Source organism: Erpetoichthys calabaricus, chromosome 5 (assembly GCF_900747795.2).
Source record: "Erpetoichthys calabaricus chromosome 5, fErpCal1.3, whole genome shotgun sequence".
NCBI classification, from domain to species: Eukaryota; Metazoa; Chordata; class Cladistia; order Polypteriformes; family Polypteridae; genus Erpetoichthys; species Erpetoichthys calabaricus.
In genome coordinates, this window is record NC_041398.2 from 170777247 (window position 1) to 170802555 (window position 25309).

At 39.6% G+C, this 25309-nt stretch overlaps 2 protein-coding genes across 2 annotated transcripts in view; one reads left to right on the forward strand and one right to left on the reverse strand.

The window, feature by feature from the left end:
- Positions 1-25309, reverse strand: part of lnx1 (ligand of numb-protein X 1) — a 282952-nt gene that overhangs the window by 200027 nt on the left and 57616 nt on the right. The window lies entirely within an intron of this gene.
- On the forward strand, positions 409-1644 carry LOC127528014 (ATP-dependent DNA helicase PIF6-like). The gene has a single exon (XM_051928560.1). It carries the CDS (start codon positions 604-606, stop codon positions 1642-1644), a length of 1041 nt encoding a protein of 346 aa, XP_051784520.1. The 5' UTR covers positions 409-603.

The following is a 25309-nucleotide window of genomic DNA, read 5'->3' on the forward strand; positions in this document are numbered from 1 at the left end:
TTCAGCGAACCCCACAACGTTCCACGCCTTTGGGACATGCATAAACTCTCCCTGAGGACTTCTGAGGACCTTCTGACAAAATATTCCCCACGCACCTCTTGCATGTATGCTCTCGCAGAAATTAATGACATGCTGCAACCATATGGCCTCAACCTGCACAAATTACACGTACCTCCCACTGACATTCTTCCACTGTGTCATTCATCTCCCACCTTCGACGCTCAGGCTGAACACTCCCACGCTATGGAACACTATGACAAACTCAACACAGAAAAGAAACACGTTGCTGACACTGTTTTACATGCTGCAGACTGCGATTCCCATCCGTGACAAACATGCTTCTTTTTAGATGGTCCTGCAGGAACAGGGAAAACCTTTGTCTACAAAACTCTGATTCATACCATCAGAGCTAGGGGAGACATTCCTACAACCGTAGCATCTACAGGAATAGTTGCAACACTGTTACCGGGTGGACGTACTGCACATTCCATTTTTAAAATACCGCTGAAGCTGAGTACTACTTCCACATGCAATATCAAACCTATCTTGCCACACGCTCAACATCTTCTGCAATCCAAATTGATAATATGGGACGAGGCGCCAATGACACATGCATACCCATTCCAGGCAGTTGACAGGTTATTACATGACCTCACGGGTGACATGCAGCCATTTGGAGGGAAAACAATACTATTGGGTGGATATTTCCGACAAATACTCCCCGTCATTATGCGTGGGTCCCGAGCTCTTACTGTCGCCAGTTGCATTAATAAGCAACTTTTGTGGCGTCACATGCATGTACTTACACTGACTACAAATATGAGAGCTCTTCCTCACGAACAAGATTTCGCAAAATGGCTCCTCAATGTTGGAGACGGGAAAAACGGAACACCTGTAACATTACCTTCATATTGTTTTCCTTTTATTTCTGATCCCGTTCAACAACTATATGGCGACATCGACTTCTCAACTGTGACTCTGGAACAACTCAGTACGCGAGCTATATTAAGCGTCACCAACGAAGACTCGCTACACCTTAATGAACAAGTACTGAAACTTATCCCTACCGATGAAGTAACTTTCACCAGCGTTGACTCCATCATCACAGACGATCCTGCAGATCAACTTTCATTCCCCGAAGAATTTCTTAACAGTCTTACTCCCACTGGCATGCCTCTGCATAAACTCAAAATTAAAATAGGTTCAGTCATCATGCTTCTCAGAAACCTCATGCCAGCAAGAAGTCTCTGTAATGACACTAGACTGACTGTTACCAGCATTCACCACAATGTACTGGAGTGTAAAACTACCTCACAAACTGTCCTTATTCCCCGGATTTCCCTGACTCCATCAGATTCAAATTTGCCTTTTACTTTTACACGCAGCCAATATCCTGTTAGATTAGCCTTTGCAATGACAATTAATAAGGCACAGGGCCAAACTTTCAAAAAGATATGCCTGTATCTGCCAAAACCAGTTTTCAGTCACGGACAATTGTATGTTGCTCTCTCCAGAGTTCCATCTTTTCATTCACTCACAGTCATATCCTCAAACCCACCCCCATTTAGACAACTGTGCCTTTCAGGAAGTGTTCACCCATCAATAAATAATTATGTGGCATATACTATGCCGCGGGTCGGCTAGTGCTATATAACCTAACATTCTGTTTGCCTTCTTAATGGCTTCTGAACACTGTCTGGCTGTTGATAGTGTTGAGTCAACATCAACTCCTAAATCCTTCACATAATGTGTGCTTTCAACATAACTTTGTTCATTCATCTACTGTATTTTTGCAACATACATTTTCAAACAGCAGGCTTGTGATTAACCCATTCCCGGGGCATCAGGCACATGAAAACAATGTCAGTGTATTATATACTGTAGTCATACAGTCTAATATGTTATTCATGCCATCGAATATTGCAAGTAAAAAAGAGAAATTAAACTAATTGAAATAACTGATTATTTAAACCCAAATGCATGCATGTTTGAAGGTAGCTTGGCTGTGCAGTTTTTATAAATATTGTAAATGTATAATGAAAGCATGTATAACAAAACAGGACAAGTGAAACTGAATTTGTAGCAAAACTCAGTAACTAGATTCAGAAAAAATATTAGGAAACAAATTGTGTTTCTCTTTCAGCAAAATGTGTGTTATTGACACAAAAGGAAAAGTGTCTAGTCCTCTCTGGAAGCATTTACATGCATTAATTCTGTCATTTACTATTTAAATAAAGATCTCTAGTGAAACAAAACAAAGGAGTCATTTCCTTTCACATGTATTTTGTTGAGGTGTACAGGTATGACATCCGTTCGCCTGGCACAAACTTGGCAATTACAGTCCTAAAGATACATTGAAAACAGAAAAGAAACTTGAGGCTCCACTGTGCATGGACCATGCAAGCCATCAAGCTCGTCCACAGGAGTCAAGAAGCTGCAAAGTGAGGTTGTAAGTTAATGACCAGAATGTCGGGGCTGAGTTGGGGGCAAGACAGCTTTCTGTGCAGTTAGTTTGCCTGTGGGGAACACACAGCAATGTGTCTTCATGTGGAAAACATGCAACATGTTACATTTTTACACTGCACTCCTCCATGGCGATGTGAATGAGGTGTATAAACAGAACTGATTTTACTGAAGAGTAGGCCATCACCTGCATTACACAGTTGGAAAAGAACTGTGAACTGTAAACACTTACATGTGATTGAGGCTTCAGGGAGCAATATTCCTCATTTTCCACTGCCAAAAAACCTTTAAAACTCCCAAAAAGGCATTTTTGTCATTTTTAATTGCAAAAATTAAATAATTGCAAGTAATTGCAAAAAAAAAAAAATTGCGTCAGTTTCGCAAAACAGCATGTGAATACAAACTCACCTGTTTTGCTCATTCATTAAGTTTCCATCCAGATTTTTGCGATGTTGTCGACAAACAGAATATACGTAAAAAAAATGTGCGAAATTTGCTGTCTCCAGCCTGTTTCCATCCAACTGGCTTTTTATCGATAAAATGGTGTGCGTGATGACGTCACCCCCCCCCAAAACGAACTGTCGCATAAGTTTTGTTGTATCGCGAAAAAAATCTGCCCTTGAGCCGTTTCCATACATAATTTTGTGTATGTCGCAAATTATCAACCTTTTGTTTTCCACATTACACCCCCTCCACTAAACAAAGAAACAAAGAAATGGAGAGATTATTCAGACAGTTTTTTGAAATTTGCCAGCTTACTGTTATTTCAGTTTCACAAATAATTGGAATTGTACATAATATCCGAAGACGACAGCAGAATGAAGCAGTTGCTTGTCTGATAGCCCTAGAGCTCGAAGAAAGTACCCCAGTGCGACGAAACCCACGGGTATGGGAGAGACGACGGAATAAGACCTTCTGGGAGGAGGTGGTGGAGAGACACTTCACAGAAAATCTCTGGCTGCAACATTTTAGAATGACACGGCCGACGTTTGAGATGTTGTGTGGATTCATCAGTCCTGATGTTGCGCCCATCACAGGTTGCCACCGACCACCGGTTCCAACCCAAAAGCAGATTGCCATCGCCCTTTACAAGCTGGCAACCTGCGCCGAGTATAGAGTAGTTGGAGAAACTTTCGGGGTTAGTAAAACTACCGTCCATCGATGTGTATATGCTGTGTGCACCGCTATTAAAGAAAAATTAATGCGGCGTTATATCAGACTTCCGACTGTAGCGGAGGCCAATAAAATTGCATACCGCAATTCCTTGGTGCATCTTGTGCCACAGATTTACGGTGCGCTGGATGGCACGCATGTGCCTATTCTTCCCCCGACGGAAGGCTACCGCGATTACATTAATCGCAAAGGGTGGCCATCTATTGTTCTCCAGGCCCTTGTTGATGACAGGTGCATGATATGAGACATTTGCGTTGGCACTCCTGGAAGTGCCCATGATGCAGCTGTGTTTGCAGCATCGGATCTGTACAGGTGAGCCTACCTTTCAACATCCCTTCTCAGTGCGATAACAACTGAATTAGTACTGTAACCTGCTTCCCTTAAGGTTTTTAATTAAAACTGAAATTTGAATTAATACAAAATAATGACGTTTAATCAAAAAAAACTCTCTTCATCAGACCATGCGAACCACTCCGCCATTCTCGTTTTGATTGCACGTGATGAAAATAATGTGACACATTTATTTGCGTTAAAGCCCTTTTTTCCAACAAAAAGTGTTTCCAATGTAGTTTTTGCGACATCTGAAGTATCGATATGGAATTTATGCGCTAAAGTTAAACGGAAAAATATTATGTCGACATGTACAACATTTTATCGATAATTAGCATTTCCATCAGCTATATCGGTAAAAAAATTTTAAGCGCTAAATATTTTTTCGCAAAAACTCCTTGGATGGAAACCTGGCTATTGTTAGATACCATAACGTTTGTAATAATAATGGCATGCACGCATCGAAAGTGAGCGCATATGCATTTGTGCATGTGTGAGAACTGTGCACGCTTTCTGGTTGTCTATACTAATAAAAGGCAAAGCCCTCACTGACTCACTGACTGACTGACTCACTCATCACTAATTCTCCAACTTCCCGTGTAGGTGGAAGACTGAAATTTGGCAGGCTCATTCCTTACAGCTTACTTACAAAAGTTAGGCAGGTTTCATTTCGAAATTCAAAGTGTAACGGTCATAACTGGAACCTCTTTTTTGTCCATATACTGTAATGGACTGCAGCTCACTGGCCGTGGGAGGCAGAGTTGCGTATTGCGTCATCACGCCTCCCACGTAATCACGTGAACTGACTGTGAACGCAGTATGTACAAAACAAGGAACAGCCCCAAAGAGCGCTGAAGAAAACATTCATTACACAATTGAGAAGGCAGTGAAACAATAAGAAGCAAAGCACGGTGTAAACCGTAAGTTTAAATTAAGTTTATAGAAACGCTCCCGCTGCCGTTTGCAATACCATATTCGCGAGATACAAGTTTAATGAGAAGACACGAGGTATAAACAAGATTTGGATCACTTTGTAACGGAGTTAAAATTGCTGTAGCGAGAAACTTTGAAGTGCCGGGTCCTAGCTAACATTAAATAAAGCCGTGGACATCGCAACATCACACAAGAGAGCGGCTCACGTGAACTGACTGAACGCAGCAGGAGTGATCACTTCGCTACTGCGGAAACAAAGCACGGTGTAAACCGTAAGTTTAAATTAAGTTTATAGAAACGCTCCCGCTGCCATTTGCAATACCATATTCGCGAGATACAAGTTTAATGAGAAGACATGAGGTATAAACGAGACTTTGGATGACTTTGTAACGGAGTTAAAATTGCTGTAGCGAGAAACTTTTAAGTGCTGGGTCATAACTAACATTAAATAAAGCCGTGGACATCGCAACATCACACAAGAGAGCGGCTCACGTGAACTGACTGAACGCAGCACGTCGGAAACAAAGCACCGTGTAAACCTAAAGTTTAAATTAAGTTCATTGACCTACAAAAGGTTGCCATTAATTTGAGGCAAGATTGCATTTTTCCTGTACAACTATACGTTGCATTCTCAAGAGTGTGCTTGCACGGCTTGGTCATATTACAACCGGAGTGCTGAACTGATAACATGGTATACAAAGAGAACTATAACAATCGTAATATGTATGTATATATATATATATATATATAGATATGTATATATATGTGTATATATATATATATATATATATATATGTGTGTATATATATATATATACTAGGGGGCACCGCCCCCTGCTCGCTTCGCTCGCCAACCCCTGGTGTTGGGAAATTACAAAGAGAGTGATGTATGAATGAGATATAGCATAGTGTGAAGGTGTAGATGACGCAGATAGGAAGCAAACAATAAAGTGTTTGGCACAGTGTAAAGGTTTATTGGAAAATTTCTTTGTAAACAACATTAGTAGTAAAGATGGTGTCTTGTCCTTGAATGTGTTTTCCTTGGCATGGAGCATTTATGACCTTAACTTTAACGTCAGATGAACGTCGAAGTTGTGAGAAGGCCACATAAAGTTGTCCATGTACAAAAACGGGCTCAGATAGGTAGATGCCAACCTTGTGCATGGTTTGTCCTTGTGATTTGTTGATGGTCATGGCAAAGGCAGGTTTAATGGGGAATTGTTTCCGTTTAAGTGTAAAAGGTAATTCCAGGTCAGAACTTGTAAGGTCAATTTTAGGAATTAGAACAGTATTGTTAGCATGTGATCCTGTAAGAACTGTTGCTTGAATAACATTGTGTGTCATGGTGTAGACGACTAAACGTGTACCATTGCATAAACCCTGTTTAGTGTTAAGGTTTCTTAATAGCATGAGTATTGTTCCGTTTTTAAGGCTAAGACTGTGTTGTGGTAATCCGGCTGGGTTAATAGTGTTCAAATATGCTAAGGGGAAATTAAGATGGTCATTGTCGTCATCAGAGTCAACTTTGTCAGAGCTTAGAAAGAGGTGTGACTCTCCAGGAAGTAATGAAATGACCTGGTTATTAATGTGATCAACAGTAATATTTTTTGGACATAATATACTTCGTTGTGTTAAAAGGGGCATTTGGTCTAATGAGACCGCTGTTCCAAATATCTCCATAAGTAAGTCGTCGCAGATGAAGGGTTGAGGAATTGTAATAATATCTGGGTGAAGTCCATCTGTATTGGTGAGTGTACAATGTTCTAGTTGTAATAACCAATTGTTATATTCGGGATCTGGAAATCGCATGTTTTGTACCAAGTGTATCTTTAGAAAGCAATGCCAATTGTTCGCGTAACATTTTTTGTTCCGCGGTTTTAGAAGCGCGCCGAGGTGAATTTTTTTTTTTGATGCGGGTTCGTGTTTGTGGTCCCGTTACTCGAGCTGTCTAGTTTTGTATCCGTGATTGTGAATTGATGACTTGTTTGATCTTTATCGTTAGGAATATGGATAAGTAATAAGTAGGATCGAACTCACTGTTAATATGCGGACTGTTTGTTTCTTCGTATTATCACCAATCAGATCTCGCGCCTGTATATGTATTGTAGTTCAGTCTCGTGTTGTTTATATGACGTCGTGTATTTTAAGGTGGACTGAATAATAGCTGAGCACATGGCATGTGGAGCAATAGGTAAGCACTGTCTAAAATCTACTCCTAATAAAAGTACCTTTCCTCCAAAGGGAATATTATTATTCATCAACGCAATGCCAATTGTCCGCGTATTTTAAGGTGGACTGAACAATAGCTGAGCGCATTGTAAGTGGAGTAATAGTTAAGGACTGTCTAAAATCTCCTCCTAATAAAAGTACCTTTCCTGCAAAGGGAATATTATTATTCATCAACGTTTGTAGAAGTTTATCAATGGTGTTGAGTAAGTGACTGGATGCCATTGTACATTCATCTATAATTAATAGTGTGGCAAGACGGATGTCACGTGTATTGTTACTGTGCATTGTCATAGTGGATACCGATGTTTCTGTGATTGAGACCGGTATTTGGAATAAGGAGTGACATGTGTTTTTGGAGCCGAGACATTTTTTCTTCCGCGGTTTCAGAAGCGCTTTGTAGGTGCCCACGTGGTTTGTGCATATTTGCGTTCTTGATTTGTTTCAGGGTGCACTGTTCAAATGCGATGTAATATTTGTCCACATATGCGAAAGCAGTATGGGTCATTGCCTTTTGGTGACCTGATATTTACTCCGGTAGATGCAAAATCAAATGAACTATTGTAGAATGTAATGCAGTTCATAAAGTTTTTACTTTCAGGTACTTCGTTAGTTAGAAGCTTCTGTAGATATGCAGGATATGAATGTAAAGGAGGCAGTCTAATTTGACTTTTTTGACAACAACGTGTAAATTCATTACTTGTATTGCCATTTGTTTCTTCAGGGAAGTTAAGTGAATGACAATGATTGCAAATGACATTCATTAATCCGAATGAATTTTCATGAAAAGTGGACTTATTATTGAACGCGCTGTCAGCTAACTGGCGCAATCGTTAGTGTGGTCATGGGTCTGAATCGTCCTTTTTGTGTACGTTTCGCGTGCTATGTCCGTAGTCTGTCCCGTTTCGTGTCCAATGGGCTTTGTGTGGCGCTCGCGGCTTTTTTTTTTTGTGTGCTGGGGGCTTGTTGCCTGAGTTTTTATTTCTGTTAGTGGAGGGGGTGTTTGTGTGTCGCGGGGCTGAATCGTCCTTTTTGTGTGTGAACCGTTTCGTGTGCTATGTGTGCCTGCGTGTGACTCCTTTGTTTTTGGTGTCCTAGGGGCGCGTGGCCTCATTTCTTATTTCAGTTACTGGAGGGGGGCTTTGGGTGTTGTGGGTCTCAATCCTCTTCTTTGTGTGTGTCCCGTTTCGTGTGCAATGGCTTCGTGCGTTTATGTTGCATTCCATCCGGCCGGTTTCCGTTGCTTGGAGGGGGGGGTTTGTGGGGCGCCTGCGCAGTTCATCTTTTGCGGCCACTGCCCATGGCCGGATATCCCTGCTTCCATCCGGTTTAGCATTCTCAGTTAGTAATATGGATAGATATGTAAATATATATGTGTATATATATGTGTCTGTGTGTGTATATATATATATATATGTGTGTATGTATGTATGCATGTGTGTGTGTATATATATACAGTGGAACCTCGGTTCACGACCATAATTCGTTCCAAAACTCTGGTCGTAAACCGAGTTGGTCGTGAACCGAAGCAATTTCTCCCATAGGATTGTATGTAAATACAATTAATCCGTTCCAGACCGTAGAAACTGTATGTAAATATATACATTTTTTTAGTTTTTAAGCACAAATATAGTTAATTATACCATAGAATGCACAGCGTAATGGTAAACTAAATGTAAAAACATTGAATAACACTGAGAAAACCTTTAACAACAGAGAAAACTAACACTGCAATAGTTCGCGCTATAGTGCTAGGAACCGCTCTCGCTAAAAACACTTTTTTTAATGAGTTTTAAGCACAGGGGAAAAAAGGAACATTTGAAAAATCCGTAATTTAATAAACCACCAAGAAAAGTAACATTGCAACAATGCAGGCTACGAACCGATCACCGGAAACAGAACTGAAAACAAAAACAAGCCTTCTCTAACTTATGCGAAGGACTCTCAGACCATGAGAAAGAAAATTCTCTGGTCTGATGAGACAAAGATTGAACTCTTTGGTGTGAATGCCAGGTGTCACGTTTGGAGGAAACCAGGCACCGCTCATCACCAGGCCAATACCATCCCTACAGTGAAGCATGGTGGTGGCAGCATCATGCTATGGGGATGTTTTTCAGCGGCAGGGACTGGGAGACTAGTCAGGATAAAAGGAAAGATGACTGCAGCAATGTACAGAGACATCCTGGATGAAAACCTGCTCCAGAGCGCTCTTGACCTCAGACTGGGGCGACGGTTCATCTTTCAGCAGGACAACGACCCTAGGCACACAGCCAAGATATCAAAGGAGTGGCTTCAGGACAACTCTGTGAATGTCCTTGAGTGGCCCAGCCAGAGCCCAGACTTGAATCCGATTGAACATCTCTGGAGAGATCTTAAAATGGCTCTGCACCTACACTTCCCATCCAACCTGATGGAGCTTGAGAGGTGCTGCAAAGAGGAATGGGCGAAACTGGCCAAGGATAGGTGTGCCAAGCTTGTGGCATCATATTCAACAAGACTTGAGGCTGTAATTGCTGCCAAAGGTGCATCGACAAAGTATTGAGCAAAGGCTTTGAATACTTATGTACATGTGATTTCTCAGTTTTTTTATTTTTAATAAATTTGCAAAAACCTCAAGTAAACTTTTTTCATGTTGTCATTTTGGGGTGTTGTGTGTAGAATTCTGAGGAAAAAATGAATTTAATCCATTTTGGAATAAGGCTGTAACATAACAAAATGTTGAAAAAGTGATGCTCTGTGAATACTTTCCGCGTGCACTGTATGCTGAGACAGTTGCCCCAGTCCTGCAAGTGCAAAGAAACCCAACTATCCCAGAATAATGCACAGTATAATAATGCACAGGGACCCAAGTTGTCCAGCATGAGGGCAGAAATGTAGAAAATGCAACAAATTAAACCATTTTGCAAGATGCTGTCATTCGTCCTTTGGTGCCTGCATCCGGGGAGCCCTCACCTTCGCTTTCAACACCAGCATCCTTCCATGCAGTGCAGTCTTGTTCTCCTAACTTCAAGACTTGTGCAGTTTACATACAGGATGTGTGCGTTTCCATGCTTTTGGATACAGGTGTTAAGATCTTCAATTTCGTTGTTCCTTTGTAAAAGTGACAATGACAATAAAGATTTGTCTATGTTATCTATCAATCTAAGATGTCTCTTCTTAATTTGGCTACATACAAGCAGTTTTATTCCCACTTATCATTTCAGAGGCCATCAATAGCTCTGGCACACTATGATTGATGTTCTGTGAACTTTGCTGTTACATGTTCATTATGGAACAAGGTCTCTTTATAAATTTTGCTTTCATATTAAAAAAGCAAGGAGCCAATATACTGAGTATTGACCTTTTCCTCAGACTTGAATTTACTGTTCTCGATTACAATTGCGTGCAGAAATCCTGCAGGTCACTACTCTGCGGGTGCAGAAATGGCTCACTCTGTTTAACGGCCTGTACACAAGCCCAGACTTAATCTATCCATAACTCCTATCATTCAGTCACCATGCCGGACCCCACTAACACGGAGAGATGACGTTATCATACAGTTGAAACAGCTTCTGGCAGAAGGGTTTATAGAACCAGTTAGTGCATCACCATGGATGTCCAATCTAGTAATTGCACATAAAAAGTCAGGCTGATGGCATCATTGTACTGACCTTTGTGCAGTTAACAAGGCTGTGGTCCGAGACAGATACCCACTACCAACAGCTGAGGAGATTACATCTCAATTTCAATGTTCCACATTCTTCATTAAACTGGAATTACAACAAGACTACCTGCAGATCCATTACATCCTGATAGTAGGGATCTCACTGCATTCGTCACACACCTTGGGGTGTTCCATTACACATGTATGCCATTTGGGCTTTGCTCAGTGCCCAGTTGTTTTCAGAAAATAAATTCATCATTCTTGCTCGGATACCAAAGGGTATTTGAGTATCTGGATGATATTGTAGTGCATGGGCCAGCACACTCTTTGTTCTTAATGAATGGCTACAACCCGTGTTCCAGCAGCTCACAAAGCACAACCTCACCTTAAATGGGGAGAAGTGTATCTTTGCAGCATCAGAAACTGATTTTGTTGGGTTCCACATATCAGCTCAAGGTATTAACCCCTTGCAGTCCAATGTGGATGCTGTTTGCAGTCTTCCTGTAAGCACTTCAGTTGCAAAAGTTGCTTTATTTTTAGGCAAGATATCTTATGTTTCCTACCACAATATTCAGCTATCACAACCCCACTACGCAAGCTCCTAAAAAAGGATGCACCCTGGGGTTGGACCTCTGCATGTGCTGAAGCATTCCAACAATTCACTACTACATCAATTCTCTCCCATTTTAACCCAGAGGGTACAGCCATAGTTACTTGCGATGCCTCTGCCTTGGCCTTGGGAGCTCTTCTGTCATAGATGGAAGAGGGGGTGGAAAAGCCAGTTGCATTTGCCTCCAGAGCACTGAGCCTGACTGAACAAAAAAACTCTGCAGGGGAACGTGAAGCTTTGGCATGCATCTGGGCTTGTGAGTGTTGGTATATTTTTTGTATGTCAAACCATTCATTCTGAGGACAGACCATCAGGCTGTCACTTTTTGTTGTCAACATCTGGAACAGGACACAAGCACCACCGATTGCATAGGTGGTCTGATCATTTACAACAATATAATTTCCAACTGCAGTTTAAGCCAGGATGGGAAAATGTAGTAGCTGACGACTGTCACAATTTACACCAACACTGGGGCCACTTCACAGCCAAGCCTCTGACACAGAAAATGACCTTATTCCACTGCTGCATGGCCACTCTAGAATATTGTATCACTTACAGAGCTCCAGCAAGCTTCAGAAGAGGAAGCTCTTTTCCAATTATTTTGCACTTATATTAGAGAGGGATGGCCAAAACGTGTATCTGATGAGTGGATCCCATTTGCATGTGAGAAAGTGGAGCTATGATATTGGAATGACATCTGCATTGCTCGGGGTGCTGTGCTGCCACAAAGTTTGCAGTCTCATATCTTGGCAATGGATCATAAGGGTCACCTAGGAATTGTGAACATGAAACAGAGGTGCCAAGATTGAGTATGGTGGCCAGGTATTGACAACGATATAGAAGACTTTGTTAAGGATTGTTCAGCTTGTCTGGTTAGTGGAAAAACAAAGTTACCTACTCCTCCTCCACTTTAGCCCCTTCAGTGGCCAGCACACCCATAGGAGCACCTGCAGCTGGACATTTGTGGTGGACTTCACAGTGTTCCTCCCCACCATTGTTTTTTTGTTGTCATATATGATTTGCACTCCAAGTGCCCTGAAATTGTTCCAGTGAGCACTGTCAATTCAAAGGCAGTAATCAACATACTGGAGGCTCTGATAGCCTGCTTCAGATTTCCCCGTGCAAACACAACTGGCAATGGGCCTCAAATCATCTCAGCAGAATTCACATCATTCTTAAAGAATCATGGTATTGAACACCGCAAGACAGCTTATTATATCGCACAGGCAAACGAAGGGGTAGATAGATTTAATCAGTCACTTAAAAATGGTATCTGGGCACATCATGCTCAAGGTTGCAATTTTTATACTGCCCCCAACCAAACCCTACTTCACTACCGGCAACTCAACCACTGGGAAATCACCTGCTAAGTTAATGATTGGTTGGGAACTTCCACTTCCTCCAGATTGTCTTTGCTCAATGGCTTTAAGCCATTCTGTGCTCTCAGCAATTGCCAAAGTCAGACAAAGGCAAAAGAAAATGAAGTAGAAGCTTGATCAGTGCTACAGAGTGAAGTTGTCTCATGTCAGTGCTGGTGACTGGGTGAGAGTACGGAAGGTACATCATGCTGATAAACTGCACTCTTTTCTTTCTTTGTCTCTTCAAATTACCAGACAATTGGGCCCAATCACATTTCTGCTACAGGATGGCTCTCAATGGTATTCCCATCGCCTGCATAAAGTGTCAGCACCTGACCTCACAATGCCAGGCTCTCAGTTTCATAGTACCCATTTTAGGTTGGCACCTCCACAAGATTATAGCCTTAGCTAGGCATCTAGCACCCCAGACCTTCCAACCATCAGTTGCTAAGCGACAATGACCCCAGCGGGTCTGTCAATGCCCAGGTTATTTACGGGATTTTGTCACATCCTTTAATACCTGACTTTTGAGAAGTGTGTGTGTGTGTGGGGGGGGGGGGGGGGACTGTTGAATAACATAACATTTGTAATAATTACATGCACGCATGGAAAGTGAGCTCATATGTGTTGGCGTATGTGCAAGAATTTTGCACGTTTTGTGGTTGTTGTGATTTTGAGACTGAAAAATAAAGAGTGTTCTAGCAAGTGAGAAACAGTGTACTTTGTAGATACCACAATCTTCTCTAAAGATAAGTAAAGAGTGGGTCATAAAAATTTTTAACAAAAGTTTTAAATATCCATATTTAATACAATTACAGGTAGTTGTCAACTTACGATCACATTCGGTTCCGACGGACCGGCTGAAATAGTATATGTATAAGTACCAGTATACTGTATGCATTCAAACCTGACTGCATTTATAGTACTGTATAATAAATCCCTTAAGTCATATTTCTGTTTTATATCCTTTTTATCATCATTCTTAGCACATTGTGTAGATTTTCTGTCATTGTTTTTGTAATTTTTTCTTTTATTTAATTATTTTGCTTTGTAATTACTGTTCCATGTATAGGTGCCAAACCTGTAACAGCTTCACTAGTCCTTTCTTTGTCTGTGTTATGTTAGTCATCAGTGTGAGCCTCTCCCAATGTTCATTGTGTTAACTGTGAGAGAAGGAGTAGTATTGGCAGAGTTTGAGCACTCATGTGTTTTCTGTTTTAACATTTCAGCCTGTTAATAAAAAACATGAACAGATAAAGGAGTTTAGTAGGTTTTATGGTTTGATTACCCCTTTTGTGGCAGTTCACATGAAGTGGCACAAAAGCTTCGGCGGATTCAGAGCCAAAGCACCACAGTACAGCAGTGCAGCGATAAACAGTTACAGAGGGAAAACTTAAAGTCACATGCAATTGCATTTGCTTTATTTCCTCCCTAATACTACTTGATCACCTTCATTTTTGTGCCAAGATAATTTGCCTTTTTTCCTGTAATAATAAGACAAATGTAACTGAACATAGTCGAAATCGCTGCAGGTAATAAATAAATGGAGTCACAGCATGCAGAGCTGCAAAAACTGTTGTTTGCCTGTGTGATGCTGTAGCGGTCGTAAGACAAATAGATTGTAAGTTGATAACTACCTGTACTCTATTAGTTAACCCATAGTTAATCTTGCTTAATGCAGATAAGGGTCAAAGAGTGTTGGATTGTGCAAGTAGTAGAGACCAACTCTGAGTGCCAGTCCATTTCAGGGCACCTTCACTACTCACACAAAGACAGTTTAGAGTTGCCAATCAACTTATCGTTGCCAGAAAAAAAAATACCTGCAGACATAGAGACAAACTGTGCATTGGCAGAGGCTAGAATGAGGCAGTAGTGCTAATTCCTTAAGTAGGGAAAGCTTTGATGACCTGAGGCAATGGTGATAATGTCATGATTGCTGCTGTTTTGCCCTTGGTTTTGAAAATATTCCCAGACTTTCTTCTCTGCTTCACCCATTGCACTCGGGTCCCAATCCAGGTGTTTTGTTGTGTGGAGGGTGCAGCAACATGCTATTGGTGCATGCTCCCAACTTCTCCTCCTTTTCTTTTGCTATAATTTTCTGCTGTGTTTCAGGCTGCTATATTCTTTTTCATCTGGATGGCATTTCCCAAATAGGCAGCAGCGTAACAGTTGATAGGTAATGATGTATATGCAAAATAAAAAAATACAGCTAATATTTACTATGTTTTAGACTAGGTAATGTCTAGTAAAGTAACCAATAAAAAAGGAAGATAGAGGAATTATTTCATTACCAAAGAGTAAAGGGACAGTCAAAACTAGCTGTTGCTGGAATTTCTTAGGTATTAGAGAAATTGAAATTAATGGATGCATTACCTGACTTGTCAGTCTGCACACTGAAAAATATAATTGATGGATTCAGTTCAGTAATCATAATAATAGCTTCATTTAAATAGCACCTTTCATATATAAAAATATGAGCTCAAAGCGCTTTCATTAAAATGAATAAATATGTTAATAAACATACAAGACATGATAAAAATACTAACATCAAACATTATATACAATAAAATGTACTAAATATATTAAATAAAATCAATATCCCAGATCATCCCTGCGTGGAGTTTGCATGTCAGCGTGGGTTTTCTCTGCATGCTCCAGTTTCCTCCCACAATCCAAAGACATGCAGGTTATGTGAATTAGCAACACTAAATTGGCCCTAGAGTGTAATTGGTATGTGTGTTCGCCCTGTGATTGACTGACGCCCTGTCCAGGGAATTGTTCCTGCCTTTGCGTCCTGGACTAGCAGGGATGGGCTCCAGCACCCCTTGTGACTGACTAAGTGGGTTAGAAAATGACTGACTGATGAAATGGCCTGGGAAGGGAAAAATGCAAAAACTCAAGCTGGAGAAAATAATCTTCCTGTTGTCCAAGACCAAAAGACCACCATGGGCATTCTGCAACACATAAATGTGGCAATGTTTATTCAAGTTAACACTTCTATGTGAGGAAAGTCTTGGATAACTTTCTTTATTCTTTCCAGCATCACAAGTAGTTGCAGAGTAAGTCATAATTCATAATTTATCAAACCCCAATGATAATCGCCCATTCTGCTTCTGGGTAGACCCACCTCTGTTTACAGGATACACAAACACAATAAATTGCCTGGCTTTGACAAATTGTTCTTAGGTTTTAAAAGTCGATATCTTTATATATAATATGCTACCATGGCTGTTCATTTGTCTGTCCAGGATTTTAAATCACCTGTAGCTTGCAATCCGTTTTACCTATTGACCTGGAATTTGGTACACATAACATACTTGACGTCTACTATCCGCTTTTGGGGTGATGATTGACCTCCAAGGTTATTCCTCTTTTAATTTTTATTTTATTTTATTGTAGGATCAACTCTAGGCAGCGGCCAGCAGGGCGGCCGTGTGGTGCATATGTACGGGCGCCGTTCTCATCCCTACCACCTTCGCCATCACTTCCCCTACCTCTTCATATCTTAAATCATTCTTGAGGCAGATATAAGACTTAAGTACCAGCTTAAGTGAAAAATTAAAGAAAATGTACTAAGTAATTGCAACACAAACACTGACTTAATCAGTTTTAACATGAAAAGATGCAGACAAAAGAAGAGAAGAAGCAGGCTGCTATGGTGGAGAAAAGAAGAGCTGCTCAGGAAGCAGCAAGCACATCAACATCTGAGTAAATGAATGCTAAATGTACAGAGAAAGAGTATGAAAACTATGAATGCCCAAGTCGAGTGTATTCACTGCATGTTATCGTGCAGTGTGCCGTTACTAGTTTAAAAATGATGCTGCATATTAATCCATCTACACTAGTGGAAAGTGAAAAAAAGAACACCCTGTAGATGTTACATCTTGTGTCATGATTTGGAGTTTATTTTAAATATTTTAGTTTCCTTCTAGTTTCAAAAAATAATTGAAACTTGATTTAGGAGGTTTTTAGAAGTCAAAGAATCTGGTCGTCACATTTATCTGTTAATTAGACACATTTTTTGCTAGTGATACAACTTAAACCATTTTCAACTGTGATGCCATCTTGTTTTTTGATATCATGATGGTATAAAGGGCAGTGTCATACAATTCCTAGTTGTCCAGGTTTGTGGATATTGAGTACTATTGTTTGAAATTTTAAAATAAGGTTCTCTAGTTTTAAACTAATTTCTGCTCCTTGACGAAGAATTAGGTTTAACATTTTGGTTTTGGATTTATTTACTATTTTGGTTTCTGTTATGAATTGGAGTCTCACACAATGAAAAAGGTGAAAGAGGCTTCCAAAAGGCTTCACTAGCCAGTCCAGGTCTCATTTGCCTGCCTGCCTAACTCCAATGGGCTTAATCCTAACTCTAGTGGCCTGCCTCAGACTTGGCAGCTACAAAAGGATTTAAGTCTCATAAACTTAAATGTCACAAAAATATTGCAAGAGGAGGAATGACCATAAACCTACAGCTTGTATAAAATGGGCATTTAAATTATAAATGGAACCTACAGTATATTTAACCAAAACTGAAAAATACAATAAAAAACACAAAAGGGCAAGAATATTCTAAAGGACAGGCCTAGAAGGCAATCCACAGCAACTAAGTCCCATTACAAAGTCCAGAAATTACAACCTTTGAAATATAGAATCCAGAAATATTCAACACAGAAATACAATACGTACTAAAACTCCACTATAAACAAATTACTTCCTAGTTGCGATGTCAGGGTAGCCTTGTCTGTTAAGGAACCAACTACAAAGAACACGGAACATTAAGATATTTAAAGGGACAATACACAATTATGGAATTGCTATTGAAACTAACAGAAATAACATGAAACCCTGAAAAATAAAAAAAAAATTAAGATGAAATGCAGTAAAGTATGTTTATTACATTTTACAGATAAATTTAAAAATTCATTTAAATAATGAATATTGTTAATAATTAAACATGTGAGGACAGCGGTAGCAATGAGCTGGCACCCCCATTCAGGGATTGTTCCTGCCTCGTGCTATATGCTTGCTCTGATTGGTGAAACCCAGGCATGGATAGATGGATAGAATAATTAAACACGTACTACGAAGGTATTTCAGTGTTCCATAAAAGTTTTGAAGAATCGGCGTTCTAATCTTACAGATGGCTTGGCATCTATTACAGAGCTGATCGTTAGGCGATTGGTTACTTGGAGAAAGAAAAGGAAGGAAAGGAATTAGAGGTTGGTTGAGAGAGACAAGGCGCGGCGCAGCAAGCATCTTGTGGGAGGCAGGAACAATCTCTGGACAGGGCGCCAACTCATCGCTAATACTGAGCTACTGTGTCCCCATGTTTAATACATGCTTTAATTTCTATCATTATGAAAATTATATCAAGTATGCATCTTAATATTTAAATTGTTCAGCGAGCTGCAATATCATGAATGTAATATATTGTGTCCTGTCGGCAGAAGAAAAAGCCCATTTATGAAGCACATAGAGATTCACACACATAGAGTACCTAAAAGAACACATAGAATATAAAGCATTTAATGTGCTTCTTTAGTTACGATGGGATCTGAGAAACTAGTAAAATTAAACGATTTTAAGATGAAGTTTATGACGATCTACTTTAATGACAAAATAAACTACGTGACTAAAGTGGAAATTTTGAGATTAAAGTTGACATTTGGAGATTTTTTTTCCACTGTGTCCCAATTTTGTTTTTCTTTTCTCTGTACCCTAATAAGCTTTCATATGACACTCAGACAATGGGCTACTACTCGCCTTTTCACGCCGACTTTGATATTTGACCGCTTCTTATTTATTTCAGGCACTTTGCGACTTTCTGAATTTGAACTTTCGAGTTTCTCCGTCACTCTGTTACTCGATCAACTTCTTTTTGTTGTTTATATTACTGTTTAAACCAACAAATAGTACGTTTTTCCTTGCCTCTACTTGGTATTCGTTGAAATTCTTCTTTTTCCCCGTACTTTTGCCATTGTCTTTTCACAGAGCGCTGTACTTAAGGGAATATTTATATTGATTTGCATATTCAAAGAGGCATATTTCTGGGAGGAGTTGGGGTAGAGTGGCAGGTGCGTGCACAAGCATTACATTTCACACTAATCGGGATTTATGTAGCGAAAGTGCGTGGAAGTTGGCTTACACACGGTTTTGTGCATCTGAATTTTTTTGTGCATAAGCACATTTCGACTTTTGTCCATACGTTTTAGTGTGAATTCTACACATGGCATTATGCATGAGGCCCCTGAAATGAAGACATTGTGTTCAAAAAATGCTTTAGTTGCCTCATATTTTTATGCAATCGTTTTGTTCACCCCACTGAATTAAAGCTGAAAGTCTGCACTTCAACTGCATCTGAATTGTTTCATTTAAAATTCATTGTGGTAAAGTACAGAACCAAAATTAGAAAAAAGTTGTCTCTGTCCAAATATTTATGGACCTAACTGTAGACATAAAAGTGAGTACTACACAGCTACTGTAACTCACGGAGTGACTATTAATTAACATAGCAACAAGAAGCTGTCATGACGAGTTGACCCCCATAGTAGTCTTCGAAACCAGGAAATGGCACAAAGGCACCCTTGTTAAAATTATACTATAGAGAGGCGCTTACAAAAAGGAAAAACAAAATAAAACAAAAAAAAAAACCCAGAACTGAAACAAACCTTTGTTGCCTCCTTGCATTTGCCTAAATGGGCCTTCAACATTTTATGGGATGGGATGGTTTGCCCACTTGCCCACCAAAGCACTCCTTTTCTCACCCCCAATTTCTCTCTTAGTCTCAGCCTGGCCCCTGACCTTTCTTACTATTGACTCTGCTCTTGGTCATAAGGCAGCTTTAAGCCCCTTACTCCTTAGAGCTACATCTCAGTCCATGGTTTGGTGGAGACCAGACAAAAGCCATTCCTGAAATATGAGCCAATAACCTTTAGGATACAAAGATGCAAAAAAGATTTGCATCACAGAGAGCAATAGGAGAACCTCCCATCTCCCCACAGATGGTTATGGCTTGTAAGCTGCAAATGGTGTGACTCCATGTGTAAGACATCTCCCGACCCCCTCTCAGATGCTTCTGTTGATATAAGCACTTCTTTGGGCAATGATAACTTTTTCATTTTATTGTGAGCCATCATTTATCTTTAATAGACCAGGCCTTCAAGGTATATTCTGCCATACTTGCTTGGACAGAGGAACAACAAAGTTGTCTACATTCCCTCTGAAGACCATCTGTCCTCTAGCCACTAGCAGTTGCTGTCACCTTTAGTGTTTCCCCCCATTCCATCGAAATCTCTCTCTGTCTCTTTGGCAAATGGACTAGGCATCCCATTGCCTGCTCTCTAGCATCATGTTCTTCCACCCAGTCTCTCCGTTTCTCTCTTACACTCCTGTTGAGATCCCAGTCAGGACATGCAGCTCACCAATAGGGTATACTGCTCCCTACCAGTCACTATGTTATTAGAACATTAGAACAATCTAGATGAGAACAGGCCATTCAGCCCAACAAAACTCACCAGTCCTATCCACTTATTTCATTCTTCTTAATTGTTACATTATTCCACTGGTATGGATAGGACATTTTCTGCTGCCAGTTTCAACCTGTGCCATTCTAGCTGTGCCCTTGACTTTAGCAACCACTTACAACCAAAGACCCAATCATACCCTTTCCTTCATATTTCATACGGCTAATATTTGTTTCATTCATCATCTGTCTATATTAGGGGTGGCCAATTCCAATCTTGGAGAGCCACAGTGGCAACAGGTTTTAATTCTAACCATTTTCTTAATTATAGACTAGTTTTTTGCTACTAAGTAACTTCATTTAATTTATTTGCTATGTAAGACTCAGACCCTTTAAATCACGGCTGAGCAATGTCAGTCCAGGAGGGCCACAGTGGCTTCAGGTTTTTGTTCTAACCTAATTGCTTCATGAGAAATCATTCATTTCTGATGAAGCACTAAATTCTCAAGTGACATTTTTCTGCTTCATTTTATTTGTCTCGCTTGTCAAAATTTTGAACCCTTAATTGCTTATTTTAGTCTTAAACAGCTGTATTTTTTGTCTTAACTGCTCCTTATTAGCAATAAGATAAAAATGGCAAAAGTAGCAACTGTTCTACATCTAGCATGTCTCCATTTAAACCCGTGCGTATTCATCATTCAATATTTGGTTTAATTAAGTACTCTGAAGGAAACTGAAGAGAAAGTGAAGAACTGAAATTTACTCATCTGTTTTAGGCTTCAAATCACTTGGATGACATATTTATCATTAGAAAGGAAAAAACATCTATAATTTAAGAATGAACTGACATGGTAGAATTAAAACACTAACAAGCTGTGAAATTAAATAAGATCTGTTATGGGTGAGGATTGGCAACTTAGGTGAATTGGCAATCCTAAATTGGCTCTAGTGTGTGATTGGGGTGTAGAGGTTTGTGTGTCTGTGTCTGCCCTGCAATGGACTGCCGCCCTGTCCAGGGTTTGTTCCTGCCTCATGCCCTATGCTAGCTCGGATGGTGTCCAGCAGATCCCCGTGACCCTGTTCAGGATTAAGCAGGTTAGAAAATGATTGACTAGTGACATTATTTACACATTTTCTGTTGCTATGTATAACTTAATAATGGGAAAACACAAAAGTCTAGATATTATTTTCACCATACCTGAGCTAACTAATCCCTTATGGAAAAAAGGAATCATTGATTGGTGTGTATCTAAGAAAACATAATGACATGGATGTACTGGGGTTGCCATATGACTCCATACAAACCTGGTGCCTCACTTAATATTATTGTTTTTTTGGTTTGTGGTAAACTGAAATCTCTTATTTATTTTCAGTTCTCATCTTTCTTCAGTCTTATGAAGTATCAAACATGGAATCTTTGTGAGTGTCTTATGAGGGCTGATTTAGGGGTGTGTTTGAATGAATGGAGAGGTGGTTGCACCATACAGAACTCCTGTCCTACCCAGAGAAAACTGATGTCACTTCAAGTTTCATCCAACTCAACCTCTTTTTGTGCTATCAAAAAAGACCCCCTCACCAGAAGAACAACATCAGTTTGACCAGAGCAACACTAGAGGATGGAGCAGCATTTTCCTTTCCCAAACCCTAAGATTAAACAGTGTTTTCCCAGCTGGGACCCCAACACATTGTTTTCTGTCTCACTTTTACAAAGAGCACACCTTAAATTGGCACACACTAAGATATTAATTTTCTGACCTTTGTTTCAGCCAGGTGAATCCAGTTAATCAGCCTAAAACTTGAACCTCTTGTTTATTCGAAAAAAGAAAACATCAACACAGAGATAACTGTGCACATGTCAGTGCCTAATAGTGCTAGATCTGTTTTCAGCGTTATTGCCTCACAGCTTCTGAATCCTGGGTTCAATTCCTGGCACAGCTGGAATTTAGATGTTCTCAGAGTTTGCATGTACGTTCCTCTAGACATTCTATTTTCTATTCACATCCCAAAGACCTTTTGGTAAATTGGCAAAACTAAATTAACTCTATGCTAGTGTGCCCATTTCTGGCCTTGCTCCCAAAACCATTATTTTCCTATCCAATGCTGCTGGGATAAAGTCTGGTCCCACCTTACCCTAAATTAGATTAGGCAAGTTAGGAAAATGGATTGATGAATATTGTTATGTTTTAATTATCTGTAAAATAAAGCTTAATGAGTATGAACAAAGGTAAGTGACAGAGACAAAGAGAAAAAAACAATATGCCTCATGACATAGTATGCTTGCAAAGTTATTGTGCACATTTGTAAAGCAGAGCAAAGGAGAACAAGGCTTGTAACCAACAGTCTTTGCACTTTCTATTTTCATTCCTCCTTACAAGATGGTGTCACTGCATTAATTAGTCACCTCCAGTAGCACGTCAGGAGGCAAAGCCTTCCCTGCCTTACTCTGAATGGTGAAAAAATAGACATAACCTAGCACATCATGGCCGTGATCTGCACTTGCTACACTGTAAGAAATGAATCCACCATAAGTTAGCTCACAGTTACTGATTGCTTTATCACATGGCAATCCTGATATTCTGTTTACAGTGGGATGGTGAATGTGAGCTGTTATACCTGATACAGAATTAAATTAACAAGAATTATTAGTGGGTGACAGTTTTTTTTAATGATGTTTATCACACTATACGCCTGAATGCCAGTAGTAATAATAAGAAGAAGAATAGGCATCATCATTTTTATCCGCAATGAATCTGTGTCTCATTTAGGTTTTCTCCTGATGAATGGATGAAGGAATGGATCATATTAATAATCATTTTCTATTCATTCATTTTCTAAACCTGCCTGGACAGGGCACCAATCCATTGTGATCACATTGTGGGTAATGATGCATACAATGTATTGTTGGAATGTGGGGGAAAAACCTGAGAACTAAAAGAAGACCCCAACAGCCTAGGGAAACATGAGCAAACTCCACATAGGTAGGACAGTCACTGGACCAAGAACTGAACCTGTATACCCAGAAATGGTAGGCTGCAGTATTAAGCACTACGCCACTGTGCTGCTCCCAACAACAGCAACACATGTGAAACTGAAACCAAATCATTTTCATTTTATTTTTGTAAAACAGATAACTTTTTCTTTATAGTGTCACAATGATTAGCACAATTGCCTCAATGCTCTTGTAACCTTGCATTTCTGTCCTATCTCATTAACTTACAATTATTTATTTGGCCAACACCTTTATCCAAAGCGACTTACAAAATTTGAAATACAATTGGTTAACATTTCTTTTCTTTTTCCAATTGGAGCAGAAGCAGGTGAAGTGACTTGCTCAGGGTCACACGGTGTAAGTGACAGGATTTGAACCCACAACCTCAGGGTATGAAGTCCAAAGCCTTCACTACTTTGCCACACTTACTGCGTGGAGTTTACATGTTCTTTCTGTTTCTGAGAGGCTTTTCTTTGTGAGTCTCAAGTCCTCCTTCACAGGATTCACACCCTTTTGACATTCAGTTTAGGTCGATTCACATCTCTAAACTATCCCGGTGTGTGTGTACTGTAGGTGAGTGTGCTAAATCTCTTGTACCTGATGTTTCTCCCTGCAACTTTGTACTGGAAAAATAGATGATTTTGCATGAACTTTAGCAGATGGTGGGCAGCTATGGTTACATTTTAAAAAAAACCTTTGGGCTCAATAGAAAGTGAAGCATAGAAAGATGTCTTGCATCTATCTAATAGGTACATTATGCTGTTTATCTTGGTTTATTGTGCTGTATACAAAACAACAAGCCATTTCCTGTCAGCACAGTAATTAGTTCTAATCACTTCAGTAATTACGAATTATCTCTGCTCTTGTCATTTCTACTTTTCCTGTGTGGAGAGAAAAAAATGAAATTGATTTTAAATGAATAAATCTGCGATTTCAATTTATATTGGAATTATGAAACCATGAAAATTTAAACTATATTGCAACATCAAATTATCTGGCCGCTATCTATTTCAAATAATTTTTCACTCATTTAGAAAGATTCAGATTTGTATGGAATAGTGAAGAGCAGCCCCATGATACTGAGGCTATCAATATTAGATTTTGACATCATGAAACAACATGACTGCAATATTCAATGTTTCAATGCATTAGGGAAAATACCCATGAGGCTATTAAAAACAAGCAAACATGCATTGAAATACATCACAAAATATGCTAGAAGGTGAAACAGGCAAAACAATAAAACTAGATTTGGCTATAATCACTTTTTAAGTCGGGGCACAGTCAGTGTTGTTTATAACGACACACACTAAGCAAATACTGCATGGATGGATACTAAAAACTATACAGCAATATTTAAAAACTGCACACTCTTACTCTGTGGTAATGTTTAGTATTGCAATTTGCATTCTACATGCCATTAGTTTAATAGTGCACAACCCTTATTTTTAGACTTTGCTCCATACATTATCATACTGTATACATCATACTATTTGATAATATTTTAAAACTGCACATTTTACATGCTATACTTCATCCTATATGATGCTAATTTGTTACTGCGTGCTTCACTCTACAGCATATGATAACATCTGAATACTCTCATGTATCTCATTCTATTTAGAAATATTTCATAATGGCCATTTCATTCTTCAGTCTATGGCAGGGATGGGCAATGTCGGTCCAGAAGAGCAGCAGTGGCTGCAGGTTTTTGTTCCAGCCCAGTTTCTTAATGAGAAGTCAATTATTGCTGATGATGTACTTATTGCTTAAGTGACATTTTGATGCTTCATTTTAGTGGTCTCGCTTGTTAAGGTTCCCCACCCTTAATTGCTTATTTCAATTTTAAACAACTGCATTCAGTGTTTTTATTGGCTCCTTATTTAGTAATAAGATGTAAATGACAAAGCAGCCAGCAGCTCTCCATCTAGCTTGTTACCATTTACATCTCTGTGTGTGTTCATCATGCACTGTTTGATTTAATAAAAAACTTAATAGAAAAATGTGACAGACTGAAAATGATACATTTTAGGCTTCAACTCATTTGGATGACATTCATGGAAAGGAAAAAAAACTATGATATAAGAGCCTTACATGGCAGACTAACAAACCATAGAATT

What these genes read in the sequence shown, in the direction of transcription:
- LOC127528014 (XM_051928560.1), top strand. Translation starts at nt 604, where the DNA reads ATGACACATGCATACCCATTCCAGGCAGTTGACAGGTTATTACATGAC.